General features: G+C 43.1%; 1 protein-coding gene across 2 annotated transcripts in view; it reads left to right on the top strand.

Annotated features, from left to right (window-relative positions):
• EFNA5 (ephrin A5) overlaps positions 1–14,995 on the top strand; it is a 275,762-nt gene extending 260,767 nt beyond the window's left edge. The window contains exons 3-5 of one of the 2 annotated variants that reach the window (XM_037032157.1): positions 4,946–5,011; positions 5,403–5,483; positions 10,575–14,995. In XM_037032157.1, coding sequence (XP_036888052.1) covers positions 4,946–5,011; positions 5,403–5,483; positions 10,575–10,696 — 269 coding nt within the window. In that variant the 3' untranslated portion in view covers positions 10,697–14,995. The remainder of the gene's footprint in view (positions 1–4,945; positions 5,012–5,402; positions 5,484–10,574) is intronic. The other variant, XM_037032158.1, reaches the window with a different exon arrangement.
• The last annotated feature ends 11,439 nt before the right edge of the window (positions 14,996–26,434 follow it).

The raw sequence follows: 26,434 nt of genomic DNA, 5'->3' as shown, positions 1-26,434 counted from the left end.
GGCATTTTCTCTTATGATTTAAGTTTACATTCTGAGTCCAAGATCATTTTGGTTTACCTAGCAATTTGGAGTTAAAGTGAGCCGTCGTGCTAATTGCAAGGAACAGCACAGGTTGGCAACATTAGCAAAAACAAACTGAGTGACATGGGACAGAAAATTAAAACCAGTTTTTAAATGCCCAGTGAAAACAAATAGATACGTCTTGTAGTGTTTCTCCTACAGCAGTTTATAATTACCGCTCTGCAAGGCCTACTCTAAGTGAACTTGTAACAGTAGCTTGAGAGGTAAACTACAATAGTAATGGACCCAGTTGTTTAGACAAGGGAGCAGAATGAGGAAGGAGGTGTGGGTGGAAGCAAGGACCAGGCGGGCCGTTGGCAGAGTGCACACCAGTGTCTTAGTCCTTAGGTCTCAAGTCAGCCCTGGGAAGCCTTTGACTGCATGGAATCAGCTCTTCAGAAACAGATTACCCTCCAATCTGTGGCTAGGACATTTATTTTTTCACAGTTTCTATGGGTGAGGAATCCAGGGGCGGCGATTTAGCTGGGTCCTCTGGGTCTGAGTCTCTCACCAGGCGACTCAGCTGAGAAAGAGTCTCTCAGTCTAGCACACGCACGCAATCAGACTCATTTCCTTGTGGGGTTTTGAACTAAGGCATCAGTTCCTGGCCACGCAGTCCTCTCCCTAGAGAATTTAACAGTATGGCACTTTGCTTCAGAAGCAAGAGGGAGAGTGCCAGCAGCAAGGGAGTCACAGTGTTTTGCAACACAATCACAGAAGAGACATTCCCTCATTTTTGTTATATTCTCATTAGAAAAGCAGGAAGCTAGGTCCAGCCCACTGCCCGGGGAGGGGAACACACAAAGGCAGCAGAAAGAGACAGGAGTTATTGGAGTCAGGTCAGAAGTTGCCTACCACAGCATGATGCCAGCATCCTCTTTTCTGCATCAGACTGAGAGGCCTTTAGAGAATTGTAACATCAATATCACATATATTTTCAATGCCAAATACAGCTTTTGGGGCCACTGATTTGCGGGCATTGAATGTGATCCTCTTTATGTATCAAATTGGCTGATAATTGCTGAGCAGGGCTCACCTGAGCCCCAGGAGACCCAGGAAACAGGTTTTCAGGAATGGCTGAAGGCAGTGCCCTGTCTGAGGTCAGGAACAGAGTGAAGATAAGAAGCCCTTGTGGCCTTATTAGCATGATACTCTAAACACAGAGAACCAGAGGGTCCCCAGGTAATATTTCATTATGTGTTGCAAGTTTTTGATTGGTACTTTGCAGACCATTAGGGGGAAAGGACCCTCTGGTTTGATTTATGAAGTTGCTATTAAGATTGTGGAGTGGGAGGCTGTGCCGGTTTTAGTGGTCCCCATCCCCCTATTCCCAACTTCCTGACTCCAAGTGTGCATTTTCAGCAGTAAGCTGAGTAAAGGATACGATTTTGGATTATGTGACAGATATTTAAGATATGGTTTGATTTTCTCATTTTAATTTGACAAATTCTATTAGCAAAATCCATATAGCTTTATAGGAAGAGTTCAGGTCTGGGTTTTCCTCACCTCATCTTGGTTGCTAAGTCTCCAATTTGGGAACTTGGGGACAAATTGTTTTCATTCTCTGGTTGCTGTTGGTTAGCTTCCAGAGGACCTGCAATGCCTGAATTGGGTTCCCTCTGATAAGCATGTGTAGGACGCCCCTGCACTCCCAGATGAAGCCAACTCCCACAGCTGTGCTAGCAATGCAGGCCGATATCAGTTAGTTACCACTCGGATCCCTCCTGGTGCCCTGGACTGTGGTTTATATTTGTATCCCTGGCTGGAATAAGCACAACTCAAAGACAGGATGCAACATCTTTGCCTCCATAGCACCTAATAGGGAAACTGGCACATGGTAGGGATTTTAAAAGTGTTTGAATGGATGCACAAAGCTGCAGTGATATATAATGCATGTTAGTAATTATTCACTATTAGTTTTAAATGTTCACTATAATTTTCTAAGGAAAGCAGCATAGGGACTTAAATTTTGTCTTAACTAAGATAAAGATAATATTGGTCATTATTAAGTGACGTTGCTAGATTCACAGGGATTGATATTACCTACCTTCTGGCAAAAACAGGCACATGTGAAGTGTCTACTCTCTCATGTTCATCTTCAATTCTTTTCCTCATAATTGATCCCCAGAGGATTTTCTTTGTAAACTTACTGTATGAATATTATATGTTCCAATTCCTGTTATTTTGTGTTTTAATGCTCAATCCTTGGCTTTTTGTTTTCTTGTAAAGTATGTTGGTATTACCTTATAGCTTCAAATGTTACTAATAATTAATAATCTATATTTATAAGTGATGTAAAGGCACCCTACATTAGTCAGCCAATGGCTGGGGTTAAGATATCTGGAACATATCATATCATGGAATGAAGCCACATCCTACTCTTTTAAGCCTTGCATAAAAATATTGTTTTGCTGATATATGGGAAAAGGTTTTATGCTTCTTGGTTTTTGGGGGGTTTTTTGAGCAGTGAACAAGGAACCCAAGTTAGACTGACCTAGCAAGGCACGCCCACTGGGGTTGGCTCTGAGTGTTAAGAGTTGACTTGATATGCTCAGGTCAGAGGTTGTAGAGTCATTTGGTTTGATGTAATCTGCATTGTGACCTCATGTTATGTGTTTGTATTCTTTATTTTAAAGATTTTGTTTATTTTTAGAGAGGGAGAAAGGAGGGAGAGACACATCGATGTGGGAGAGGATATGTTTATATTCTTTGTTCCTCATTTTTTCTAAGGATTAGAGTATAATAGGCAAGCAGAACCACAAGATGTCAGTCACATTATCATTGTTACAACCTCTCTGATGACAGAGAGTAGATGAGGCACTCATCGAGAAGTCTGATGGGAAAGAGAGCCTTTTATTTCATATAAGTACATTTTATATTCTTAATTCACAAAGAATGTAACCCATCCAGTAGCTAATGCTAACTGTCCCTCTTTGAGAGCTGGTAAGAGAACACTCTTCAGTTTTTCCTGGACAGTTTATCATGTGTTGCTGTTTAGTTATTACAGTGATTTTTATGTCCTAGATTTATAGGCCTTCTCCTACATATAAATCTGAAAGACCTGTACTAATTCCAAGAAGTTCCCCCACGAAACAGATTAAACATCTGATTCTGCCTTGAGCCTGTTGTACCTTGCAGTGTCATCAAGAACGTCAGTCAGTACACATGGCAATCAGATTCGTGGTGAGTTCCTCACAGCGCAGAAACCCATACGATGACAGTGTAGACACCCACGTGCCACTTTAGCACACCGCCTCCCTTGAGTAACACATAAACTATCTCAGGAACCCATGGTTTTTCTAGTGAATTAGAGGCACCTAAGTGTACTGTATTTGTGATGAACATTTGCAGTTGGGGTCCACAGGAAGGACACCATTTCCTGGATCAAACCACAGAGTGCAAATATTGTGCCCTAAATAACACACTAGTTACTGTAAATGTCAGTAGAGGGAGTTTTTCTGACTTTGATTTAATGAAAGCCTACAGCAAAGCCAGCTGTTAACACTTCTTAACTGCTTGTCAGAGTGAACAGGGGAGGTGGGGAAGGCCGAGAACATCTTTTCCATGGACTTTTGTCTTAGAATTAAAAGTTTTCAACAGGTATGTTGCATAGCAATGCTAGGGGGCCTTCGCAGCTTGGTGTCTTTTAGGTGGTGAATTCATAAGTTCTCCTGCAGGACAGGCATCTGGAATTACATGAGGAGATCTGTGTAAAATTAGTTCATAATTTGCATCTTGAATCCTCTCACCTGCAAACTAAGCATTTTAGTTTCCTGGGCTCCCCCTGAAGGATAGCAAAAGGTGAAAATCTCAGAGCGTGAAGGCACCCCCAAAGCCGGCCGCCTCTTTGTCACTGAGGGCATCGCCACCCGGACTGTCAGCCATGTGTGTTTTGATTGATGTCATCTGCTCTGTCTGAACAAAGAAACCACTTGAAGCGAACACATAGGGAGGAAAGTATGCAGCCCTCATTTCTGTAATTTTTGTCATTTCTAGAATGCATTAGTAAACATCTGTGATCGCTAATGGTCCTACTGCCTTGCCTTTGTAAATCCCTTTGATATTACGCTGTGTGCGCTGAGGGGAGATAATCTTTCAAATGCAGGAAGAGTTCACAGTCTTATTATCTTGAAGAGGAGAAGAAAGTTTCTTCCTCAAGTGTTTTATAACTTGAAACATGTTGTCATGTTTTGGTAAGCCCCCTTTATTAATTCCATCCTTCTCTGTGGCAAATTTTTAAAAATAAATGTACCATTGCATAGCACTTTCTCAATAACATATTGTACTTATAATAGCATGATGGAAGTTGCTGGGCTCGGGTTAGTCATACAGAATGTGGAGTCAAGTTCTGAGTAAACCCTCTAATTGAATTACCTGCAAAGCACTGACAGACAGGCTTTCAGGACAGACAAAGCTTTACTTTCCCCAGCAGAAATAGGTCATGTTTAAGTTGGCCTCGTAACTCTCTGGTATTGGTTCTTGCCAGCACTTTCACCTTGGGCTCTGCTGGGCCCCTTTCCCTACAGCCGAGGAGGCGGAGCTCTGTGAAAGCAGGAGAGCTCAAGCATTATCTTCTGATTTTAGAGAAAATTGATAACAGATCAGGTTAAATGGAAGAGCCTTTGAAATAAAACCCGAAGTATTTTCTGTAGATTACCAACATTCTTGCATGATTCTTTCTTTATTGTATTGAAAAGAGAACACAGGGGTAGATAAGTAGCCCTTTCTGTAAGAGTCTATATCAATCGGAAAAGTAGTTTTAACTTCTGGGAAGAATTAGAGTATGCTGCTCTTATTCAGAAAAAAAAAAATTATTGCAGATCATTTGCATTTGAAAGTGAAGAGTAATCCGCTGTTCTCTCCGCTCTTTTTGTCTTGTCCGCAGCCTCTGCAATCCCAGACAATGGAAGAAGGTCCTGTCTAAAGCTCAAAGTGTTTGTGAGACCGACAAGTAAGTTCACTAGAATGAGCTTCAGAGGGTGGCCCCCCTGCGCATGCTTTATTGTATGGTCTGGTTCACAGCGGTAAAACTTTTTTTACTGTTAAATCCTGTGTTGTATCTGTTTTGTATATCAACATCCATGTTTTAGTTTTCATCAGATTTTTTCTCATCATTCTTCACGATGCTTTTAAGTACACAGCAGTTGCTAACTTGTTGTTTCTTAAACTGTTGTATGTGCACAGCAAATGGGAACAATATTGGCATTTTGGAAACGTGCCATTGATTGTAAAACAATCTCTCCATAAATGCGAGGAAAACTAGAGAGAGAGAAAAAAAGAAAACGGGAGTTTAAGGGTGTCTGCACTAACATATTTGGCTGTTATCTCTATTTTTGTTATAGATAGCTGTATGAAAACTATAGGTGTTCATGATCGTGTTTTCGATGTTAACGACAAAGTAGAAAATTCATTAGAACCAGCAGGTTAGTATGCTTAGAGAATCTCTCTTAACAAATGCATCTCTCTGGTGCTTCAGTACTTCTTTTCCTTTCTTCCTCTCCGCATGTTTGCATGTTAGAGTGGCTCTGCTTTGTGCTCATTGCTAGCGATGCTAATATTACTTATATTCTCTCTCATTTCTCCAGTATCTTTGTGTAGTGCATGTTGGATAAAATGCCTTTTCTGTTTTGGACCTGGGTTTGATATAATGCAGTATCCTAATATAGAGCCCCATCAGAATGCTAAAATCTCACTACTTTTTACCATATCCTCCCAGCATGCCGGTGAGTCACTGTGAATATTAATGGATCTATTTTTAGATGAGACAAAAATTTTCTATTGTATATGCGTATCATTTTTTTATATTATGTCCAGCTCTGTGGATAAAAGTAATAAGACTATTATCGCATAAAATAGTAACTAACTCAACCCATTCAGTGTTCGCTAGAAAGTCACATGCATCACTGAAGTACTTTATTTTATTTCAAATATTGGCGCTATTGTTAACAGTAATTGATTTGAAGTACAATCATGTTGCCTCCTAACACTACAAATTCACACACCTGCTGCTCCCACAAGTGTATCAGTCTGTCAAGCCAAATGTGACCTTTGATTACCGAGGCAAAGGAGGTATTAAGGATAAATAGGTTTTGTCTATTACTAATTTCTACAGCCTCAAACTTTCTCCCACCATGGTGAAAAAAAAGAAAACCCACTCATTGAAGCATGTGAGGTGTAGAATACTGTAGATAATGTAAACCTGTAAACTGTCCACTTGGTTATCGATTCAGTCTGGCTGTTTGAGGCAACCACAGACCGACTGTGAGGAGTGGGAACCCCCGTGCACCATCACTGAGGAGTGTGCCTCTGTGTGCCTGCCTTCCTGTGGGTTCTTTGCCTGGCCCTATGTGCTCACGATCTTGACTGGTTTGCTTACCCATCTCCTGTGATCATCTCAAAGCTTAAGGGAAGTAAAATTATTTCCTCTCCACAGAAAGATGTGAGTCCCCTCCCCTTACGTAAACAGAGACTTTCTCTCATCTGTTTGCAGGAGGACTTCTTTCTTAGGGCCCTAGAAACTGAAGGGTGTGAGCAGCTACTTTATCCTTCAAGTATTGTTACTGGGACACACAGTCAACCAGCCTTAGGGAAATGTAGCCTGAGTAAATGCGGTGCCTCGGGACATACAATAGCTTTCCCGTTGTAACTGACAGGAGGAGTTAGGTTTTTTCCCCCCAAGCATCCTTGTTTTTCTAAGGCAGGCATGAGAGGAGAGGTGTGTACAATAAGCTCTCAGAGGCCCTAGTGGCTCCCAAGGGATCAGTTAGCTGCTTTGGAAAGTTGCATTTTAAATGTGTCCTGGAAATCCGGAAGCATCACTGTGGCTTTTCAAGGTACCAGGCTCCTCCCAAGCTCGAGGACCTGGGCGATCGTGGGATCTGTGAGTTGGATGGGACGTCTTGTAAGGACCATGGAGTCTGCAGTCTTCCTTTTATAACTGAGACTTGCCCGGTGGGTGATCTCAGGTGACACAGCTAGTTTGAGAGAGATGCAGGTCTAATATGCAGATGTTATATCTCTCAACTCCCATTCCAGCGTTAATACAGAAGTAGGATTCTCTTACCTGTTCGGAGAGAAGTGCATAAAAAGCCCTTGTCTCTCTTGGCTTTGTCGATGTCATGTATACAAGGACCAGCAAAGTTAGGAGTGTTTGAATGTGAGTTACCCTGGATACGATTTTCTGATGCAAGCTGTTAACAGAACGTAGGCCTATCTTTCCAATAATCTCTTTTCCAGGTAAATTCCATTACCTGTCAAGAAAGCAAGAGGCGGCTTAAAAGCATAACTGATAGTATGTTTTTCTCTGCTCCTGAAGAAGCACACTGAGGACTATTCTGGCAATAGAATACCTTTGACTCCAACTAATGAGTAAATGTGTCATCCTCAGATGCGTTCATACGTGAGCATCTCTCGCTGTCTTTGCGGAAAGACTCTTTTCTACTGAACATTTAAAAGTCCACCATAGCCCCCCAATCGATGCCCAGATAACCGATGGAAGTTCGCAGTCAGAGACAGCGTGGGGAGGGGAGGAGTAGACACACGGGTGGACCTGCATAGGTCTTCACACAGAAAAAGCTCCTTGAGACAGCCCCGACTGTGCTTAAGGGCTTTCTTGTGAGCATCTTCACTGAACAAGTAAGACAAGGTTGCCCTGCCATTCTTGGCTGTGTAAATGCAGTAATAAATCCGAGTACTTCACCTGATTCCTTAGAAAATGCGGTCAGATTTGTAAACCCAGACTTTATGAATCCGTCAAGCCGGAAAGGTTTCTACTGCATGTTCTCGGCAATGTGTACTAATTCACCTGTCTTCGGAATGTGTTTGTCTTTGATGTTTGCTTGCACACTCTGCCTGCCAGTTTCCTATCATCAGGGACACAGGGTGATCTCAGGGCAGACATACGCTGCATAATATGCTCCAAAGTGTTGCTAGTGTCCCCCCAGTTACCTGCTGAAACCCTCACGCGTGGAACCCTGTAGCCAGGAGGGAAGACGTGGTTTGGCTTCTGAAGAAGAATATTTTCTTCTCCCAACTCACCTTGATTGTTACAAGTGTTAGAAATCCTCGTGTTTAGGTATAATTTCCATTGGGATAGATTTTGCTGATGAATTCCCTCTTAGAATTCTGAGATTGCTCAGATTTATTCAAATAGCAGCATGTTTCTCAGTTTGCTTCTCGGGGCCATCGACTCTCTCAACAGTGAGGCTCTGTTTTAATCAAAGCATGCTTTGTAGAATCTGGAGCCCGGACCAGCATGTTGCAGGGAGAACAGAAGAACCGTGATGCCCTAATGGGACGGATTTTCTTCTTTGAGGGCAAGATGGTACTTACTGGTTGATTGCTTAGAAAGGAGCTGATTCTAAAGGTGGTTCATTATTGAGAACTGAAAAGCACATTTAGCCTCGTGTTTCACTTACATGAAAAACAAATGCTTCCTTCTCGATGTCCTGTAGGTTCATCCGCCCTGTCTTTTGCTGCAAGCATGGAGCAATAGACAGCCCTCACTGAGCACCCTGGAGGGACAGGCAGGGCTGGTCCCTTCAAGCTCGCACTGAGTACTCAGGGTGTTACTTGGGTAGCTTTTAGCAGTGCACTTCCAACCTTGAGGACAGGGTAATAGCTTAGTAAAAATCAGGTGGAGAAGGATCTGACAGCTGATGTAATTTCAGGTATATAAAATAAGTGGTATTTCAAAGTGAACTCTGCAATCCTCAGGATTTATGGTTCTTTTACAATTAAGCCTGCCATACTCTATTGTTCTGATTGCCTCTATATTGGTGCTCTTAAGAAATGATTTGAATTTTAATTTCAGGGCTATTAAGGGCATGTACATGTACTTCCTGTTAAGTACAGACTTAATACCTTTGCAAGGGTGAGAAAGAGCATAGAAGAGAGTCCACAATTATTTGGCTCATCTGTGTGGGGCTTTATATTTTCCTCCCCATCTATTTTACTTCCCATTCTTGCTTTCTAACCGTTTCGTGTCTCCTAAGGTAATAGCCACTCCGTGCAGGTTTGCTGAGGGCCAGAAGAAAGGGAGCTGGTGGAGCATAGGGACACCACAGCTTCTCTGCAAGGACAGGCCAACATAAGAGCCCTCCAGGGAAGACGACTCAAAGCTGAGAAAACACACTTCTTAGTCCGTGTTGGCATGAACACGATGAACAGAAGTGGCCTACCTGAGCATACCTGAAGCAGAGGCCGAAAAGCGGTCACTTTAGGAAAATAATAGAGGGTGTGTCTCCACCCAGTGAAGAAAAAGCATCCTTGTTGTGACATGTTGAGTGTTCTGAAAATATAAGTGAATTTAAAAAAAAACAGACAGTTAATCCATTAAAGGGGTGAGGTAGGTCATTCATGGGTATTTAGGGACTGTCCTCTGAGTTCTGCAAAATTGAGGACAATCACTGGAGTCTCTCTCACTTGTCACCGTTCTGACTCGTGAGCAAAGGCAAGATGACGAAGGCTAAGCTCCTACAGGAAGGGCCCCTGATGCTGAAATAAAATCTACCACAGAACCCCACTGTTGGCCCCGAGAACGTGCAGTTCAGCGATAAGGTCGGCCAGGTGCAAGGAAGGAGATACCAGTACAAGAGCATAGCGTGGCTCAGAGGCAACCCTCCCATCTATCTTTGGATACTAATTGCCGCAAAGTTCCTGTTTTGAAGGGAAGCCTGTTAATCATGCAGATCAGGAAGGCTATCCAGAGTCAGAGGCAGCCTCACAGAACACTTTATAGCTAAATAAAAGAAGCTTGCCTCACTTAATCCATTTTATTTAGAGGAAAATTTGCATCCACGCTGATAATTTATGTGCCAAGCTTCAGCCTGGTAAAAAATAAAAATAGTTAAGTTCAAGTAATTTAATCCTGGGGATACAGGGTTTGTAATGGAAATAGCACCATAATTGATGCCTAATTGTAAGCAAACCAGCAGGCACTGGTGTATTGAGGTTTAGTAGGCATTACATATAGTTTATTTCAAATGCTGCTGTTTTGGCATCTGATTTCTCATATTTGAAAATTCATCTGGGCTTCCAACCACCAGGCATTCAACGCTAGTCCTGTGACACTGCTTTAAATGAGGAAAATGGGCAGCCCACTCCAGTTAACCACTAATAGGCCAACATGACTGCCCCCACCCCGAACATGTTACCTGCTTTTCCGTGGCATCTTGAGTTTAAACATTACATTCAGAGATCTCAAGCCTGTGCAAGGTGTGTCTAACTTCTGGCAAGCCATAGGAGCGCACATGCCGAGGGTTAGCGTGTGGGCATATGTTTTTCCCCTCAGTTTTTAAGGAACTGTTACTGTTGCTGAGAAAGTCCAATTTTGTCTGCCTCTTTTTTGTTTGCCGTAAATAATGAGTGATTATGCAGACATGAAAGTCAATGGTGGCACAAGGTTCATTACCTTACTTTGCAGAGGGTGGCGAGGTCTGTTAACAGCAGGCTGCTGCAAGAGAGTTATTAAGGATGTGAAATCTCATTGGAATGTGTGCTTTCTGTTCGAACAGATGACACCGTACATGAGTCAGCCGAGCCATCCCGCGGTGAGAACGCGGCACAAACACCAAGGATACCCAGCCGCCTTTTGGCAATCCTACTGTTCCTCCTGGCGATGCTTTTGACATTATAGCACAGTCTCCTTTCGTCACCTGTCAGAGAAAACATCAGGGTCTTGGAACACCAGAGATCCACCTAACTGCTCATCCTAAGAAGGGACTTGTTGTTGGTTTTTTGGCAAATGTCAGATTTTTGTTTTCTTTCTTTCAGCCTCGATTCTAAGCAACAACTTGGGGCCGTTGGGGGGCTAAAGTAGTTGCCGCCTCCCTCGCCCCATCCCCAGCCCTTGCCCTTGACTTTTCTCACCCCTTCCAAATTAAATGGACTCCAGGCGAAAATGCCAAATTGTTGTAGGGACGCTAGTGGTCATCAGCTCCTGTGCATTCTCCTCTCAGAGCTCACCTCCGTCAGTGCACTATGTCAGCAGCGTGTGGCTGAGGGATAGTAGTGGCAGGTGCAGCCCGTGACAACGAGGCCCGGGAGGGTTTGACTCTCCCGGACAGTGTTTATGCCGTCTCAGTCTGGACTGCAGGACAATCATGCAGGGCATTGTGTCACCATGTCAAGGCCAGAGGGGAGGTATTAGGAACGGATATAATACTACACCATATCCTCTTGGAGTGTGTAAATGAACAGGCTTCTCGGAGGTTGAGACACTGGTTTTTTGTTTTTGTTTTTTAGATGACTGTCTTAAAGCATTCTTGACAGTAAACGTGTGCTCCTTAAAAGAAGCCTTTTTTTTTCTAGGAGGCGGGTAGGGTGCCAGAATGCTAGCACAGAGCGAGTATGAAATCAGAGAAAACGCAAGTTTGGTGGGGGTGTGTATGTACGAGTGCCTCTAATTTTTTGGTGACTGGGCAGAGTACACCAGATTTTTTTTCCCTTTGAATACAGATCACCATGGTGCTACAACTATTTTTTTTAAAGAAACTCAAAGAGGCATTTTTATGAATAAAGTGACCTTCCCCAAGGCTGACAAGCCAGGGTTGATGAGTGCATAAGGGAATAGCTTTGGATACTCCTCTGGGGCACAACAGGAACCAAGGAAAAGATGCCAGTGGCCAGAGGAGATGGGATTTGGCTTTGCTGCAGCGCCAGTGTGCGGTGGCCTTTCCCCGACTCCCCCCAGTACCCACGTCTTGCTCCACACTCCACGACTACAGGGGCTCCGATGCAAACCCCTGTCACCTGGAGAGTCAGTCAGTACTACTTGGGAGGGCTAAAGGGAAATTTGGAATAAAAATTCCAAAGTGTGGAATAAAAAAATTCAAGTGTTGATTTTATATTCTTTCCCTTTCTGACACAGCCTGAAGCATTGGGGAACATGTGTTTATCTGTGGGAGATAAACAAGGTGGAGTCCCAAAGACTTTAACAAAATATTTTTTTAAAAATCCACTAGAATAGAAAATACATTATTTAGATATACTTTATGCTGAGAGTGAGTATATATGCTTGTCCTATTTAAACTTGTGAGAAAAAGTGATATCCCTTGATACATTTAGAAATACAGGGGCTATCTTGTTTCATTGTGGGGATGGGACCGAAGGAGAATAAAAAATGCAGGATGACCCTGTGTGAGGAATCTCAGCGTGGCCAGGAAGGGATGTTTCCGGTTAGTTACCAGGAAATGCAAGCCTTGGGGGTTTCTACTGGTGAGGCTGTCACGGACTCTCAGCTCCAAAGCCTAGACAGGGAAAAGCATCAGACCAATGGAAAAGAAATCTTGCCTTTTTTGCTCTTGCACGACATATCAGTAGAAACCATGCCTTTCGAAAGAGAACAAAAAGTAAATGCGACGATCATCGTATGATAGGAAAAATTGGAAGAATTCCAGCAAAACAGGGGGTTTTAACATATTTTTAAAGTATGTGTAAAGAAAAAAAAAACAAACCAAGGTCATGTTATGGACAGATTTCATGAATGGGAATTTGTTGAGAATTGTGAGCAGCCCTGCATTAGGAAAGTACGTGAACAAAAGGCAGCTGTAAAGGTACTGCACCCTGGGGAGTTTGTACACATGCTGAGATGTGATCTGGGCTTACCTGATCGGTCTGGCGTGGATGTCACTGCTGGGTCGGTGTGCTCTTGGAGCCGGTGAGCAGGGTTGCCAGCCTCGCCCGCACAATCAGCCGTGTTCCTCTGGACATCGGGGACCTCTCCGGAGTGGCAGAGTCCTATTCGCAGACGGCAGCCACCATTTCACTGAAACGAAAGTTCACAGCATTGGATTCTTTTTTTCCTTTAACTATTTATATACTCATTACTCTCAGTAATATCCAATACTACTACTTTTTATTAATAGTTACAGGCTTGTTGGTCCAGTGGGATTTGGATAGAGGAAAAAGAGATGCCTTCTAAAATGGATCAATGGTCGGAACCAAAATACTACTGCATGTTCTATAACCACAAGGAAATCAAATGATCCTGTAATGATTCCAGTTAGTCATTACTACATTAGCAGTACTAATTTCATTTTAGAAATGGTGACTTCTGTGGTTTTTCTAGCATTTGTCTCTAACAAATGATGAAATAATAACCCGTGGCCCTCTCTGCCAACTCTTTCATTTTTCACAGTGAAATTAGACCCCTTTACTTCACCACTGTGCCACTACAAATTAAGTAAAACAAGGTAAAAGTAGCAAGACTCTCCACACCAGTAGACTGTGTGCTTCTCTACCTGTAAGTGATGTCATTGTAGGTAATGCTTGCTGCGGAGTTTTCAGGATGATTGGTATCGGACAGTTTTCATCTCGTCCAAAAAGTGCTGGTGGCCTTTTGTGGTGTCATTCCAACCCTCTGGGGGCTTAGCAGGATGTCGATGCAACTTTGTAGCAGCTTTTAATTTCAAAAACAATTGAAAAAGTCTGAAGGACAGCCTTAGCTGCCTCTCAGCCCGTTGGTCAAACCCCAGCGACCTGTGGCCCTGGTTGCCTAGGGCTTTGCAACATGAAGCAGGGAAATAAGGATCTGTCTGTTTAGTGGATACCGTGTATCCTTTAATAGACCAGTTAACAGTCCGTGTTAGTTTAGACTATTGTTTTGTACTGTACTTTCTTGGGTGGCAAAGGAAAGAAAAGTAAAACGTTAAAAAAAAAAACGGCGTTCTTTAAATTCTGTATTATTAGCAACCTCTGTTGTATATAGTGTTTGATAATAAAGTATTAATTTGATTCTTATGTCTTTTGTAAGTGAGAACAATAGTCTTTCAGGATACAAAACACGCACTGAGCCTTTGAAACATCCAGTGTGTGTACTTGCTTGAGAAGAGTCACGAGTGGCCGAGACACTGCTCCATACGAGAGGCGCGTGTGGTCATCGCACTCCCAAACGTGAGGCTCCACTGTCTTGGGACCCAGGACAACATGGCTTTTTGATCGCTGTTTGGTTCTCAGTGTTTTCACGGTCCAATGTTGGACCCCTGTGGTGGGGTTTCTTTTCCCCTCATCCCAGCACGTTGGTTTGAAAAGGTTTAGGGAATTTAGAAACAGTTCTGTACTTTGGTTCCATTCCCTTCGTGGTGGTTTTCACAGCTTCACTTTGCCCCGGGAAAAATGACCAGTACCACACAGCCCAGGTATGGGAAAGACGCCAACAGTTCCTGCCGGAAGGTTGAAGTGGGGGGTGTTTCCCTGTGGTCACTGTGAAAGGAGGGTTATACAGTACCTGTGGATTTCCAGGAACTTTGCTTTTCTCTGGTGCCTTAGCAACGGCAGCAGCCATTTTTATGGGTTTTTCCCAAACTAGAAAAACAGTTTAAACTCCTCCTTTCCATTCATTGCTCTCAGAGCTGTGGTCACTAGTTTCTTTTGAGAACCACCTCCACCAACACCCCGTTTGCCTACAAACCCCTTTTATTTCTTGTGTTTATTTTTTTTTTGTCTCTCTCCTTCCTCCCACGTTTTATTTTCCCTCAGAACCTTGAATGGGCAGGTCTGTCTCTGGTTTGGCATCACTGAGCTTTTCCCATGCATTTGCCCCCGAGCTGCTCGGATGTGAGACAAATCTCCCTACAATGGGCCTGCTCCCATTGTCTGTACAGTTTAATAGATGCTGGCATGTTGGAGGTTACCCATGAGTCAAAATCCGCTTTCCATGCTTACTCTTGACACGCCATTGAAGCTGCTCATTGTGTGTGCGTCTGGGTGTGCCGTCCGGCTCCGTGTGGCCCTCTGCTCCTACTGCCCTGCTTTGCAGTTCCTTCGCACTTCCTCATCCAGTGCTGTTTTGAAATGCTGACATTATATAAACGTTAAAAAGGGTGTAAAACACAAACGCCCCCCACACCAACAAACCCCATACGATCTGTATTTGTATATACACGTGTCCATACAAGTATACCTAAATAAAAATGAAAGATTTTCATCATTTTAATTGGAGCCCTCCTTCTACTTCTTTGTTCCTTGAATGACGCCTTTATTTCAGGGGCTACTTGTACTTTGCTGATTTTTCAAAATCTTTGTGGACCAAAAAGATAATAAGACGTGTACAAGGGAAGGCCTGAGAAGCTGCTCAAAGAATGCAGGGTTAGGAATGGCCAAGTGTCGAGGCACATTCCAGTTATTCTCATGAGAAAGTGGGGAGGTTGCAGCCTTGTCTCCGTGTTGGAGCCTTAAAAGAGGTGCTGTGACAAGCCGTGCATCCTTAAATGGCTTTTAAATACAAGAGCTAAATGTAAATTATGTTTTTCTTTTGCATATATTTCCCACCCAATCAAGAAAAAGACATAATAAACTTTTTTTTTCCAGTAAATATCTTAAACCTCTGAAAGAAATAATGACCATGATCACAATTCCTTCAGTACAACCCCAAACCTCAGTTCTAACTGGCAAGGGAGAATCGGCTTACCGCCGTGTGACCCTGGGCAAGTCGCACAGTGTCTATGGGACTTTGCTCCCTTATCAGTCAGTAACAGGGTTGTATGATTTATGTGCTTGATTTCCTGAATATTGCCTTTGCTGGGCACCATCAAGCCCATTTTGTATGAGCACTGTGAATTTTGACTCTGATGATAACGTAAGCACAAATCAAAAAATTTAATCTGTAGATGGAAGAAGTCTCAAATATCTGACATAATAGGCACCTAATGCATTTCAAGACTTGGCTTTAATCAGACCATGTTAACATTAAACTCACTGAAAGCTTTTTATTATACTTAATTATTTGACAGGGCACTAAACACTGATTATAACTTACTGTAACCTTTTTTGCTAATGAAGAATGACAGCTTTGTAGAATGAGGAACAACTCACATGTTTTTTAGAAAAGATGTATTGGACCACCTATGGGATAGTTTCAAACCAGAACAGCCTTACGTTGTCATTACCATCATCACCATCATCATCAAAAGCATTGAAGTAACCATGGCATTGTGCCTAGTGCTGTGCAGAATAAAGTTTATGTTTCCCGTCTGTTCTTTCAAAGGTTGCAACATAAGGCAGACAATGCATGAGCATAATACAGGGACACAAAGTAGAAAAAAATGAAGCATTTATACTAAGAAGGGAGGTTTTGTTTTTAATTAAGTGAATGGGGGAAAGTTTGGGATGATTAGGGAGCTAAAAGTTAAAGGAAATCATCTTTACCAATAGAATGGGCGTAAGAGCTTCTGACAAAGTAGAAAAGGGTTAGTTCAAAGTCACTGTAGGCTGTAAGAATAATGTAGTGCACAGAGTGAGTTTTCTGAGTAGCTACAGTGGTAACTGCAGAAATGGAAAAAACCAAGACAACATCTGGTGTCACTGAAGCAAATTATGAGAGTATTAGTCCAGAGAAATCACCACAGTGCCCTAAGGAAGTAGGGAAATGCTGAAAAGATGGCCATTTCAGATTTTGCTTTAAAAAAGAATCAGCTGCTCCCAGAGCTGAGACCGCACCTCCACCAAATGGTGAGGCATCCAGGGTCTTGCCAAGGTGAAGGCTGCCCAGCACAGATCGCAGAGGAACAACAAATGCAAAACATGCAAAGCTGGGGACTAAGGCGGTTGGAGAGTGATCTGCAAGTCCCTGATCAAAGGGCCAGTTCGCAGTAGAAAGTGTTGCACACTCTAATGGGAGGGCAGGTCAGAACAGAGTGGGGACCCTGAGCGGTGCTGTCTGAAACACACTCAATTTGCTTGGTGACAAAGTGCTTGGGATGCCTGAGTCATCGGAGATGCTATATAAAAAGAACCGTAGGGGAAATTTTGGTGAGTAAAACACATCTATGTATTTGAATCTCTTATTCCAGTGATGGATTAGAATCTTTTATCTCACTATAGGTATCTAGGTGTTGTAAATAAAAGTGTTCAAGAAAATTCTGATGAATTGCTAACTGACTGTTCTAACAATTTCTTAGTAATTGTTTGCAAAACAGTTTCTTAGACATTGTTTGCAAAGCTTAGTTTCATATTCTGCTGATATTATAAGCATCTTTCAGGAAAGCACTGGCAAAAATGCTGTGAAAAGCACTGTGATTTTGCAGTCTCTGGAAAACAAGTGCTTCTGAATGATTATAAATAACAAATCAGACCAATATTCTGTATCAGTTTTTAGTTGGACATATTCTGCTATGTTAAGTCATTCAGCGGTTAAGTACACATGTGTGCCTATTTTAAAAATGGAGTTGTAACAGCTGATGGGCCCTGTGAGCAGTAAATTTGCAATAATTGTGTGTCCTTTCTAGATAGATGATAAGTGAAGGCACACGATTTTTTTCTTAAAAGGCAGGAAATTGCATTGCCTAAGGAATTGGTCAAGGGCTTCACCAAGTGTTCATTGTCTTGGGACACGGGATTAGCTCAAACACTCCAAAAAAGCGTCTAAGAGGGGAAAAAAAGTGGGCTTATTGTATGTTCCCGCATAGAATTTATGGAGCTACCGTTCAGCACTAGACAGAAGAAAACAGACTAAAGGCCTCGTATTCAGCCTGTCCCAACCTAAGAACCCCTTTGGCAATTTCCATTAGAGATTGTCACACTCTCTTCCCAGGAACCTCAGTACATGCTGAGAGTAAAACATGATTCCATTACCTTTCATTAAAACCCCCTCTGCCACCATTCTAAGTGTCCTGTGAGCTCTGCCATCTTACTCCCAGCAATGGCATCGTGTGGGCTCCACCCAGAAGGAAGGTCAACAAGACAGTGCCTCTCCTTTCAAATAAGTTCAGTTCCTCATCTTATTCTCTGCTTTTTTGACTCAGTTTAATTCCTAAAGTTGGGATTCCTGCATTAATAAAAGAAACCTTTTTGGCAATGCCACTAACATCTTGAGATGAGGATGCCAAGAGCGGGGCTGTGGGAGGGACACAGGAGGGCCTGAGAGTTTGGGGGAGCTGCACCACCTCACGGATGCTGTCAGTCAGAGTTCCCGCTGAAGAACTCAGTCTAGGAGGTGGCTCTCTGAGTCAATAGTATGCTTTGAAATATCCCGGGTTTTAGTCATGATTATTCAAGCAAGAACTTCATGTCACTTGGTAACACCCGGATGCTTGTCAATCTTGACAAGAACACAAAGAAAGGAATGAAAAAAAAATCTCTTAGAAAGATTACAATGGGAAAATAGAACAAAATATTTTTGCATGCTGTTTTGTTCCCAAGTGCCAGGTGTTCCGACAAACTGCACGTATCATTTGAAATGTAGGTAGCCAAAGTCGTTTTCTTTCCCTTCCAGCCATGAAATAAGACGCTAAAATAGAAGAAAGAACGTGTTTCTTCTTACACACGTCTTGGAAAATGCATTTTATCAACACCCTAGTATCCTCTCCTTTTTTGTTCAGAGCTTGTTCTTTTGGACCAAAAACAAAAAACAATTTATGTAGCAGAGAGTGTGGAACGTGTTAATGCCTCTGAAATTTGTGCTTTGCTTTTGCTAGATCTGGACATTATCTGCAGCAGACAGAACAAGAAGATCTGTGTCTTTTAAAATTTTTTCCTAGAGACAGTGTGCCAGCCAGACGCTGACTCCATTTACTTCTCCTGCCGGGAGCCGGCCTGTTCCTTCCCCTGGAAGGTGCGGGTACTTAAAATAGTAATCGGCTTTATGGTTTATCGAGAGTATTTCATCCCAAGATCTTACAGGCATCAAGAATAAAACGTAAACGAATGGCTCTTTCCAACAAGCTTGGGAAGAATTAAATGGAAAGGAGGACTGTTGTCATTCTCCCCTGGAGGAATGGAGAATAAAGCAACTTAACTCTGGTAGCCCCGGGAAAGAACCAGAGTGGAGTACATGCAGTGTTTGGACAGGGGCCCCCATTTGTGTTCTTCTTCATTCCCGAGAACTTGATGAAGCGCTTGTTTTCCAGCCCAAGGAAAACAAAGGAAGTGTTTACCCCTACTTTAAGAAGTTTCAAATGCACTGGAACTGGAAGAGGGGCACTAGGCAAACTTCCGAAATCTTCTTGTCTGTGAGTTGATGGCTTTATTATAAAAGTGGACTTTCTCCAATGTAACTTTAATTCTATTATTTCTCAAGTCATCCCCAGCTTATGTGCATATTCAAACTTTCCTAAAAATTGAGAAGAATTGAAGAGAAAATAATTTGAAGCATCACTTCTTCCTATAGTTTCCCTATGTTCTTTTTGCATTTTTTCTAATAATGTATTCACAGCATTTTTTTGTCTTGGCATTGCCTGTGCCAAGCAGCATGATATTTGAGGGTCACTTTAGATACATTTAAACATCAGGCTGAGCACATCTAAAGACACAGGGCAAGAATGTAGTGGTTAAAAGAAGTCCTGCTTAGAAGATGGCCAGTGGAGCACTGTGGTGTTTGCAGACCTGATCGCAGTGTAGAGATTTTTCCAGAGCCCCAGATGTAAATGGAAAACTCTCTACACCGACGGGGAACATCACATGACATTTCAGAATCCTCGACGTCTTTTCCTCAGTACACCCGATTTTTCTGTCCAGCGTGCTCCTCCAAGTTCTGCCATCGGGCAGAACCGTCATTACACCAATGGTCTGTACCCACAACTTGGCTCGTTGGTCCAGCTGGCTAAGTCTGAGAGTGTGGACTCTGAGTGCTAGAGGTCTGGAATCTGCACCTCCAAGGGATGACCTCCGAGGGTCATCCCTTGCTCCAAGGGTGCAAGTTTCCACAAAGGTGATAAAAATTCACACTGGTTTGTGACTTCCTTAAATTCATTTCTTCTTTGGGTTTCATTTAGTCTGGACTGTACACGCGCAAATTACAAACCCCTGGTTTACTTTTCCTTCAGCTTTGGAGGTCGCCATGAATGAGAGTGCCCTGCATTCCACATGGGTCTCACCCTTCCCCGGTCCCTGTCAGCATGCAACAAAGCAAGTTAATCTCCCTGGTTAGTGACAGCCCTGCCCCTTCTAAGTGGCATGGAATCAATTTTTAAACCTGATTTGAGAAGTGGGAAGAGTATCAAGAATTCAGTCCTAGCTAGTGGACTCATTAGCAAGCTGAATCAGTTTTAGCGGGAATCTGGCTGTCCTTATCTCTTAGTTCTGGGGGATTTTTCTTTCTTTTAGCATCGATCCGGCCCACAAGACTTATTATCTACTCTGTCTACTGAGGACACGAAACCCCTTAGCGAGCTGCTCACGGCGGCCTCCGACACCACACCGCTCTGGCCCAAACTTTGTCAGCTCCATGGACAGGAGGAAGAAAAAGCAGATGAGTCCTCTTTTCACAGAAATTGACCAAAACACCCCAAAATGCTCTGGGAAGCACAAGAGACAGCAGAGAAGGAAGCAAAGGTGATTGTCATCAGCAAACCTCATTCTTAAACACGGCAGGAAGGTGCAGCATCTCAGAAGCAGGCCCCCAAGTACTGGAAAGTGTTCCTCTCAAGCAATATGGAAAGAACCAAGAGGACACCTCAGAAAAATTATTATTCTTTTGTATTTGGAAGATCTACAAAAGGGAAGGTTGATTTTTCCCAATCAGTGCAATATTTCTTCTGCTTCCAACCCCCTTCTCTGCCCTGGCCAAGTTTACAGGTGTGCAGGCAGGACAACTGAATGGTGACTAGGTGATGGGAGGCCCGCCCTGGCAGGAAGAGGCCTTTGCCCAGCATAACTCTGTGCTTGGTGGCAGGTGACGGTACTGCCCACCGTGGTCCCAGAACCTTGGTGCAGTTGCTGGCTGGAGACAGTCCCATTGGGAAACCCACGTGGGGGCGTGACGTGCAGTCATGTGACATACCTGGGGTCCCTGGGAGGGGCTGCCCCCATGCCTCCTGCCCCAGGCATGTCTGGTGTCTGTCCCTGGTCCTGAGAAGCACACGGTGTCATGGGAGGAGTTCATATTCTGAAGGGGGGGGGAGTCTCCAGCCTTCCCTCTGGTGGAATAGAATACAAATTTGTATTTTTCGAAACAGCTTTTCCTGTAGATGCTAGTGAGGACTTATTCAATAGTTTTTTTGTGGCAAGTGACTCCAGGGTACCAGAGAGAACAGCTAGCTTCTCACCTTCAAATAAGATTTAGACTTATTTTAGGCAGCATGTTTGTGTCCCTCCCAAATTCTTAGGTTGAAACCCCACTCCCCATTGTGATGATATTTGGAGACACCTCTGGGAGGTGATTAGGTCCCAAGGTTGGAGTCCTTATGATAGAGGTAGGGTCCTTGTAAGGGGAAACACAAGAGAGCTGGCTTCTGACGTGAGGTCACGGTGAGAAGAAGGCTGGCCACAGACCGGCAAGAAGCCCCTCCTCAGAACCTGGCCATGCTGGCTGGCACCTTCATCTCAGACATCCCCACCTCCCGAACTAGGAGACATGAATTTCCATTGTTTAAGCCACCCAGTTTGTGTCTGTGACAGCAGCCATAGTTGTAGAACATTCACTTGCTACCTCTTCTGTAATGGCTTGATTCTTACAGAAAAAAAATCTGGAAAGGACAGAAGGAAAGTGAGATATGTCATATTTTAGAATCCAGAACCCTCTGTAATTCCCTATTTGTTGGCAAGTAAATGATATAAAATCACAAGCAGACTCCAAGTTACTCTACTTCATCCAGAACTAGCCCCAGGAAAGAAGAGTATAAGGATTCACTTATTCACTTAGATATTATTTATGGGGTGCCTACCATAGGCCCAAACCTGTGCCAAGCACTATGGATATTTTGAATAGGAGGCTGGCTTTACTTAGGTACAGCTCCCAGTCATTATAGGCTTACACACATCAGTTATGGAGCTTGTCATATCCACAATCCAAGGAAAAGAAATGAAGCCACATATATACCACATCACACACCCATGGGTCATAGCTGACTGCACAGAGAGGGGGCATCTGACTCTGAGGGAGTCGATCCGCAGGTCAGTCAGTGTCCTATATGTGTTATGGCAAAGAAAATACATATCTTCCCTTGCTTGCTATGTAGTCAATTACCGAGGACAGGCAGTAAATCCTTCTTAGGAGGTTATATACAGAGAATGAGCCAGAAGACCACGGGGGGGTAAACCAAAAAGGGGCAGATACACCGAAAACATCTTAGTCACATTTCTCCTGGCAAAGCCCTAACTTTTTTTTTTTTCCTGCTCAGTTCCATAGAGCTGCTTCCTTAAACCCAGAATCACTTTCTAGCTCCAGTCACCACAATGCCTGGTCATTACCCAGTTTCTCTTTTGAGGTTTTCATGAGCTTCTGACTCCATGATTTCACAGTCATCCTTAACTGAAGTCCTTATTTGAGTTAGCCTGGGTGAATCACAGTTCCTTGCAAGCAAAATAATCTGTTAAACAAATACGATAGGATAAGAGGGCTCTGAAGAAAGTGCAGCGGAAGCACAGAGGGCGTAATTAACACAGCTGGAATTTTAAAAACCCAATTCTGAATTTGAGCGTTACAGTACTGAAGAAACCTGCCATATTTCAAAGGTTACTACAACTAAATTGACACGATACATTATATAAAATGACACTTGATTTTCTTGAATACTTAGACTTTTTTGATGGGGTGATATATAAAATAACTAGTGGAAAGAACTTCTCCCTGCATGATACCCCGTATCAGTCGGCACAGGGAGGAGTTACGAGAATAAGACTCTAATTAGTATTTGAGATGGGCCAACAAACAATGAGATGAATGCCAACCACCACCACAAATGAGCTCAAGAATCAATACTGGAAAAAAAAAGGGACCCACTAGCTCCACAAGAGCAGACCAAGGAGAGCCTTCCTTAATTGGTCCTCTGCTGGGGAACCTGGAGCGCTGTCCCATTAACAAGTGACATTTCCTAACAATGCGACGTAACTCGCAGCCAGCTAATACTTGGATGGGTGGTAAGTCGTTTCTGGTTGGCATGAGCTCCTCAGGAAAAAGGCAGAACTTGCTGCGCCGTCTCGGGTGTTCCTGAAACTTCCGGGCACCTGTTAGCCATAGTAAAGGCCTCTAATTATCGAACGCAAGTGCTGTTGGCGACGGCGTGGAGGCACCCTACTGGACGGCAGGCGAGAGCCACAGAGCATGCTCGTACAAATATTTCCTCCCTACAAGCTCATGCCGCTTAAAAATTCCTTTTCAGTAGTGAGAATTCTTAAGCTAAAAAGACAGGAAATGAATGTTTCAGCCCGGGAATGGGTGGTACAAAAAAAAAAAGTCCTCACTGGTTCAAATCTGTGTGCTCTGATGGGAAGGGCTGGCGGCTGGGAAGCACATTATTCCTGTTCTATTTGGTCGCTGCAGAAGTTTGCTGGGTTCCCTTTTACCGCCTGGAAAAGCTCTCCGTACTGATGGAGAGTAGACAGTCTAGATAAACTGGATTAGAAGAAGAGAGAGAGATGGATATAATTCCTTCTTAGGCACTGGAAATGGGACGGCCATCTGCTATTATAATAAGTCCAACAAAAGGGCCCTGCTTATCTCAACTCCAACCTGACGTCAGTAATTATACAGAACTTGAGAAGTCCCTGTTAACTGAAGCAGGGGTTTTAGCTGGCCTTTGTAGGCTCCTGGATGAATCCATTAGCAATGCAGCCTCCTGATTTCCCCTCTTGTAGGACAGTGTTTACCTTATCTTCTGTTTGACACAAAAGCACAATCTAGACAAAGCCAAGGAATGTGCGGCTCTTCGCTGCAAAGCAAGGGAATGCCTCCCCTGCTTATCTCTTTTAATTATTATTTATATTCTGCATTTGTTTTCAGGTTAAAACCAAATAATGTAAAGTAGGAAGACCAGCCTGCATTTCCTGGGCTCTGCTCTCATTAGCCAGATTTCCTTAAAACTCTGGCACTTCAGAGAAGTTTTGCCAAGTGGCTAATGAAATGCACACAATTGCAAAGTGTTATGAATATTTATGATGGTTTAATGATGGGATTTTTTGCATCCATGAATAATAAAGATTCTAACAAGAACAGATAACGAGATGAGGACAAAACGGTGAAGTGGTTAATACAAGAACTCCTTTTGGAGGGACCCCACTGAGAACAGCAGGAGCTGAGGGCCTCTCCTCTCTCCACCAGGACCAGAGTACAAAGCAGGGGCACAGGGGTTAGCCTATTTCCTCCCCGCTTTTAATACAATAGATACCTTCAGCTGAAGTAGGCATTTTATCGCTACTTTGTGCCTAAGCTCCTGGTCTCCTCTGGAGGTAGAAGAAGCTCAGAGTGACAGACCCCCTTGTAAAGTGACCTTCCACTTCTAAGGACAGTATTGACTTCAGCCTTGGGTCACCAGCAAAACTGGTCGCTTTGCCTTTTCTAGGCCGTTTGCTAATTAAGCACTTGGTGGGGACAGTTGGGGATAACAGTTGTTATCCCCACAAATATTTTTTAAAATGTAAGTGAATAATCTGGCATATAGGGACACACTCTGTTCCAGCTGGTAGTCTCTCCTGCGGACTGCTTGGGGATCAGGCTGCCCCCTCCCATGAAAGCCCTTTGGGTGACTCAAAGGACAGACACTGACATAATGGAGTCAGGGAGTTCTGGGCTAGCTGCCACCTTTGGCTTGGATGATTTACTCATGTGAGGCAAACTTTCCTGGATACCTTAACATCATTCATTCAGTAAAAATCTATTGAGCATCTACTATCTGCCCAAAATGTTCTAAGCATATATGATACACCAGGGAAGTAGAGAAACAAAGTTCTGCTCCCAGGAATCCTTCAAACTGGTAGGTGGAGAAGATAAAAAATAGGCAAAACAAATAAATAAGTGTGGATCCTTGATAAAGTGATTAAGGCAACAAGAAAATAGGACTTCTACATTTATATTGGTAGTAGCCTTGCTTAATGAGATACAAAAATTCCAGAAAAGTTGTGTGAAAATCAAATAATATCTGTAAAGCACTTGAGGAACATGTATTGTGAGTGTGTGTGTCCTTAATACAATCACGCGATGAATCCCTTTTTTCTTAAGTAATGACCGTGTCTTACTTTAACTTCTTTGAAAATTTGAATTTCCAAATACAAAGTCTGGGATGCACAGATATCAATGCCCACTCTTTATGAAGTATCCTTGGGATAAGAGAGCTTTAGTATCAAATCATAATATTGCCTAATACTTGGTTAACCCTCGTGTTGCAAGAAGCCCACAACCAGGCTCTGAAATCTACTAACACAAATTTATGGGAAAACAATTCTCATCTGGAAATTCATTTAAAGAATAAATTAGGTGCAGAGGAAGAATGTCGGATAGGCCCATATGATTCCTTCACTTGCTCTCCGCCTCTGTATTCCTCCCCAGGATTCTCACACAGTCCAACATCCTTGCCTGCCAATTTTATTAAAGCCTGCTGTGCTGGAATTTCCTTCCTCTGCTTTACTAGCTACCAAGACAACCCCGTTAACGTGATTTTTCACACATTTTTTCTTCCTGTGTGCTGCATCTCAGTGAAATTTCATCTCCCTGACTCACTGTTAAGTGTTCCTCATCTGAAATCACGTGTGCTCATAATCTCAAATAAAGTGCAAAAAGAGGAAGTCACAAAAGGAGAAAGACAGAACAAAGTCCTCCTTCCTCCAATGACTCAGACATTAAGCAAAAGCTACATGAGAATTTCCCAGTCAAGCAAAACTAAGTGAGTACCTACATCCAAGGAATAGATTAGTCTTGGCACACGACACACCAGATCCCGCAGCACTTCACTTCAATTGGAGCACCTACATCTGTCTAGATATTAAAATCCAAGGAACGGATGATAGGAGCCTCATGAACAAAAAGAGTAATTGAAAACTGACTCCCACGGGATAGACCCTGAACTGCCTCCCCAGGGAGTTGGAAACAGAGCTGGAAGAGGGAAAGCTAGAAGGAAAGGGGCAGAAGGGAGAATGAAGAAGAAGGCAAGCCTAATACAACAGAGACCAAGAAGCGACCTTGGAAAGGAGCCTCTGTCCTTGCCACCTGCTGGCAGGAAAAACTCAAAATCTCTTAGAGGAAATAAGCAAGCAGCCTTCTATTTTTTATCATACAAAACAAAAAGCTTAATCATCCCCCAAAGCTGTAATCAATGTAGGCCCATTCTAATTCTAACACACCTAATTCCAAAGAACCAGGAGCCCCAACAATATACTTGCGCACCATGTCCAGTAATAGTTCACCAGACAAAAAAACTGTCACAGTGTTAAGGCAAAGAGGAGGTGTCCAGGCTTGACATTTGCTTCTGACTTGCACACCATAGTACCAATGGATCAGTTGGAAGTTCTTGCATTCTGTCAAGAGCTGTGTGTGACACTTTGCTGGACATGATTTCTATCTACTCTCAAGGACTTGGTGCCTAAACCCACAGATAAAACTTTCATGACAGAGATTGGAGGAAACTGACCAATTAAAGTAGGCTGTGACGTTACGTGAAGTCAAAAGCCCGGTGGAAGACTTCCTGCTTGCTTATTCCTGTTATCTCAGCTCACAAAGGAAGAGTGA

Source organism: Sturnira hondurensis, unplaced genomic scaffold (assembly GCF_014824575.4).
Source record: "Sturnira hondurensis isolate 20B ecotype Veracruz unplaced genomic scaffold, ASM1482457v3 Scaffold0021354, whole genome shotgun sequence".
Taxonomy (NCBI): Eukaryota; Metazoa; Chordata; class Mammalia; order Chiroptera; family Phyllostomidae; genus Sturnira; species Sturnira hondurensis.
Note: the sequence above shows the minus strand (reverse complement) of the source record. Positions and strands in the feature narration are given on the sequence as shown.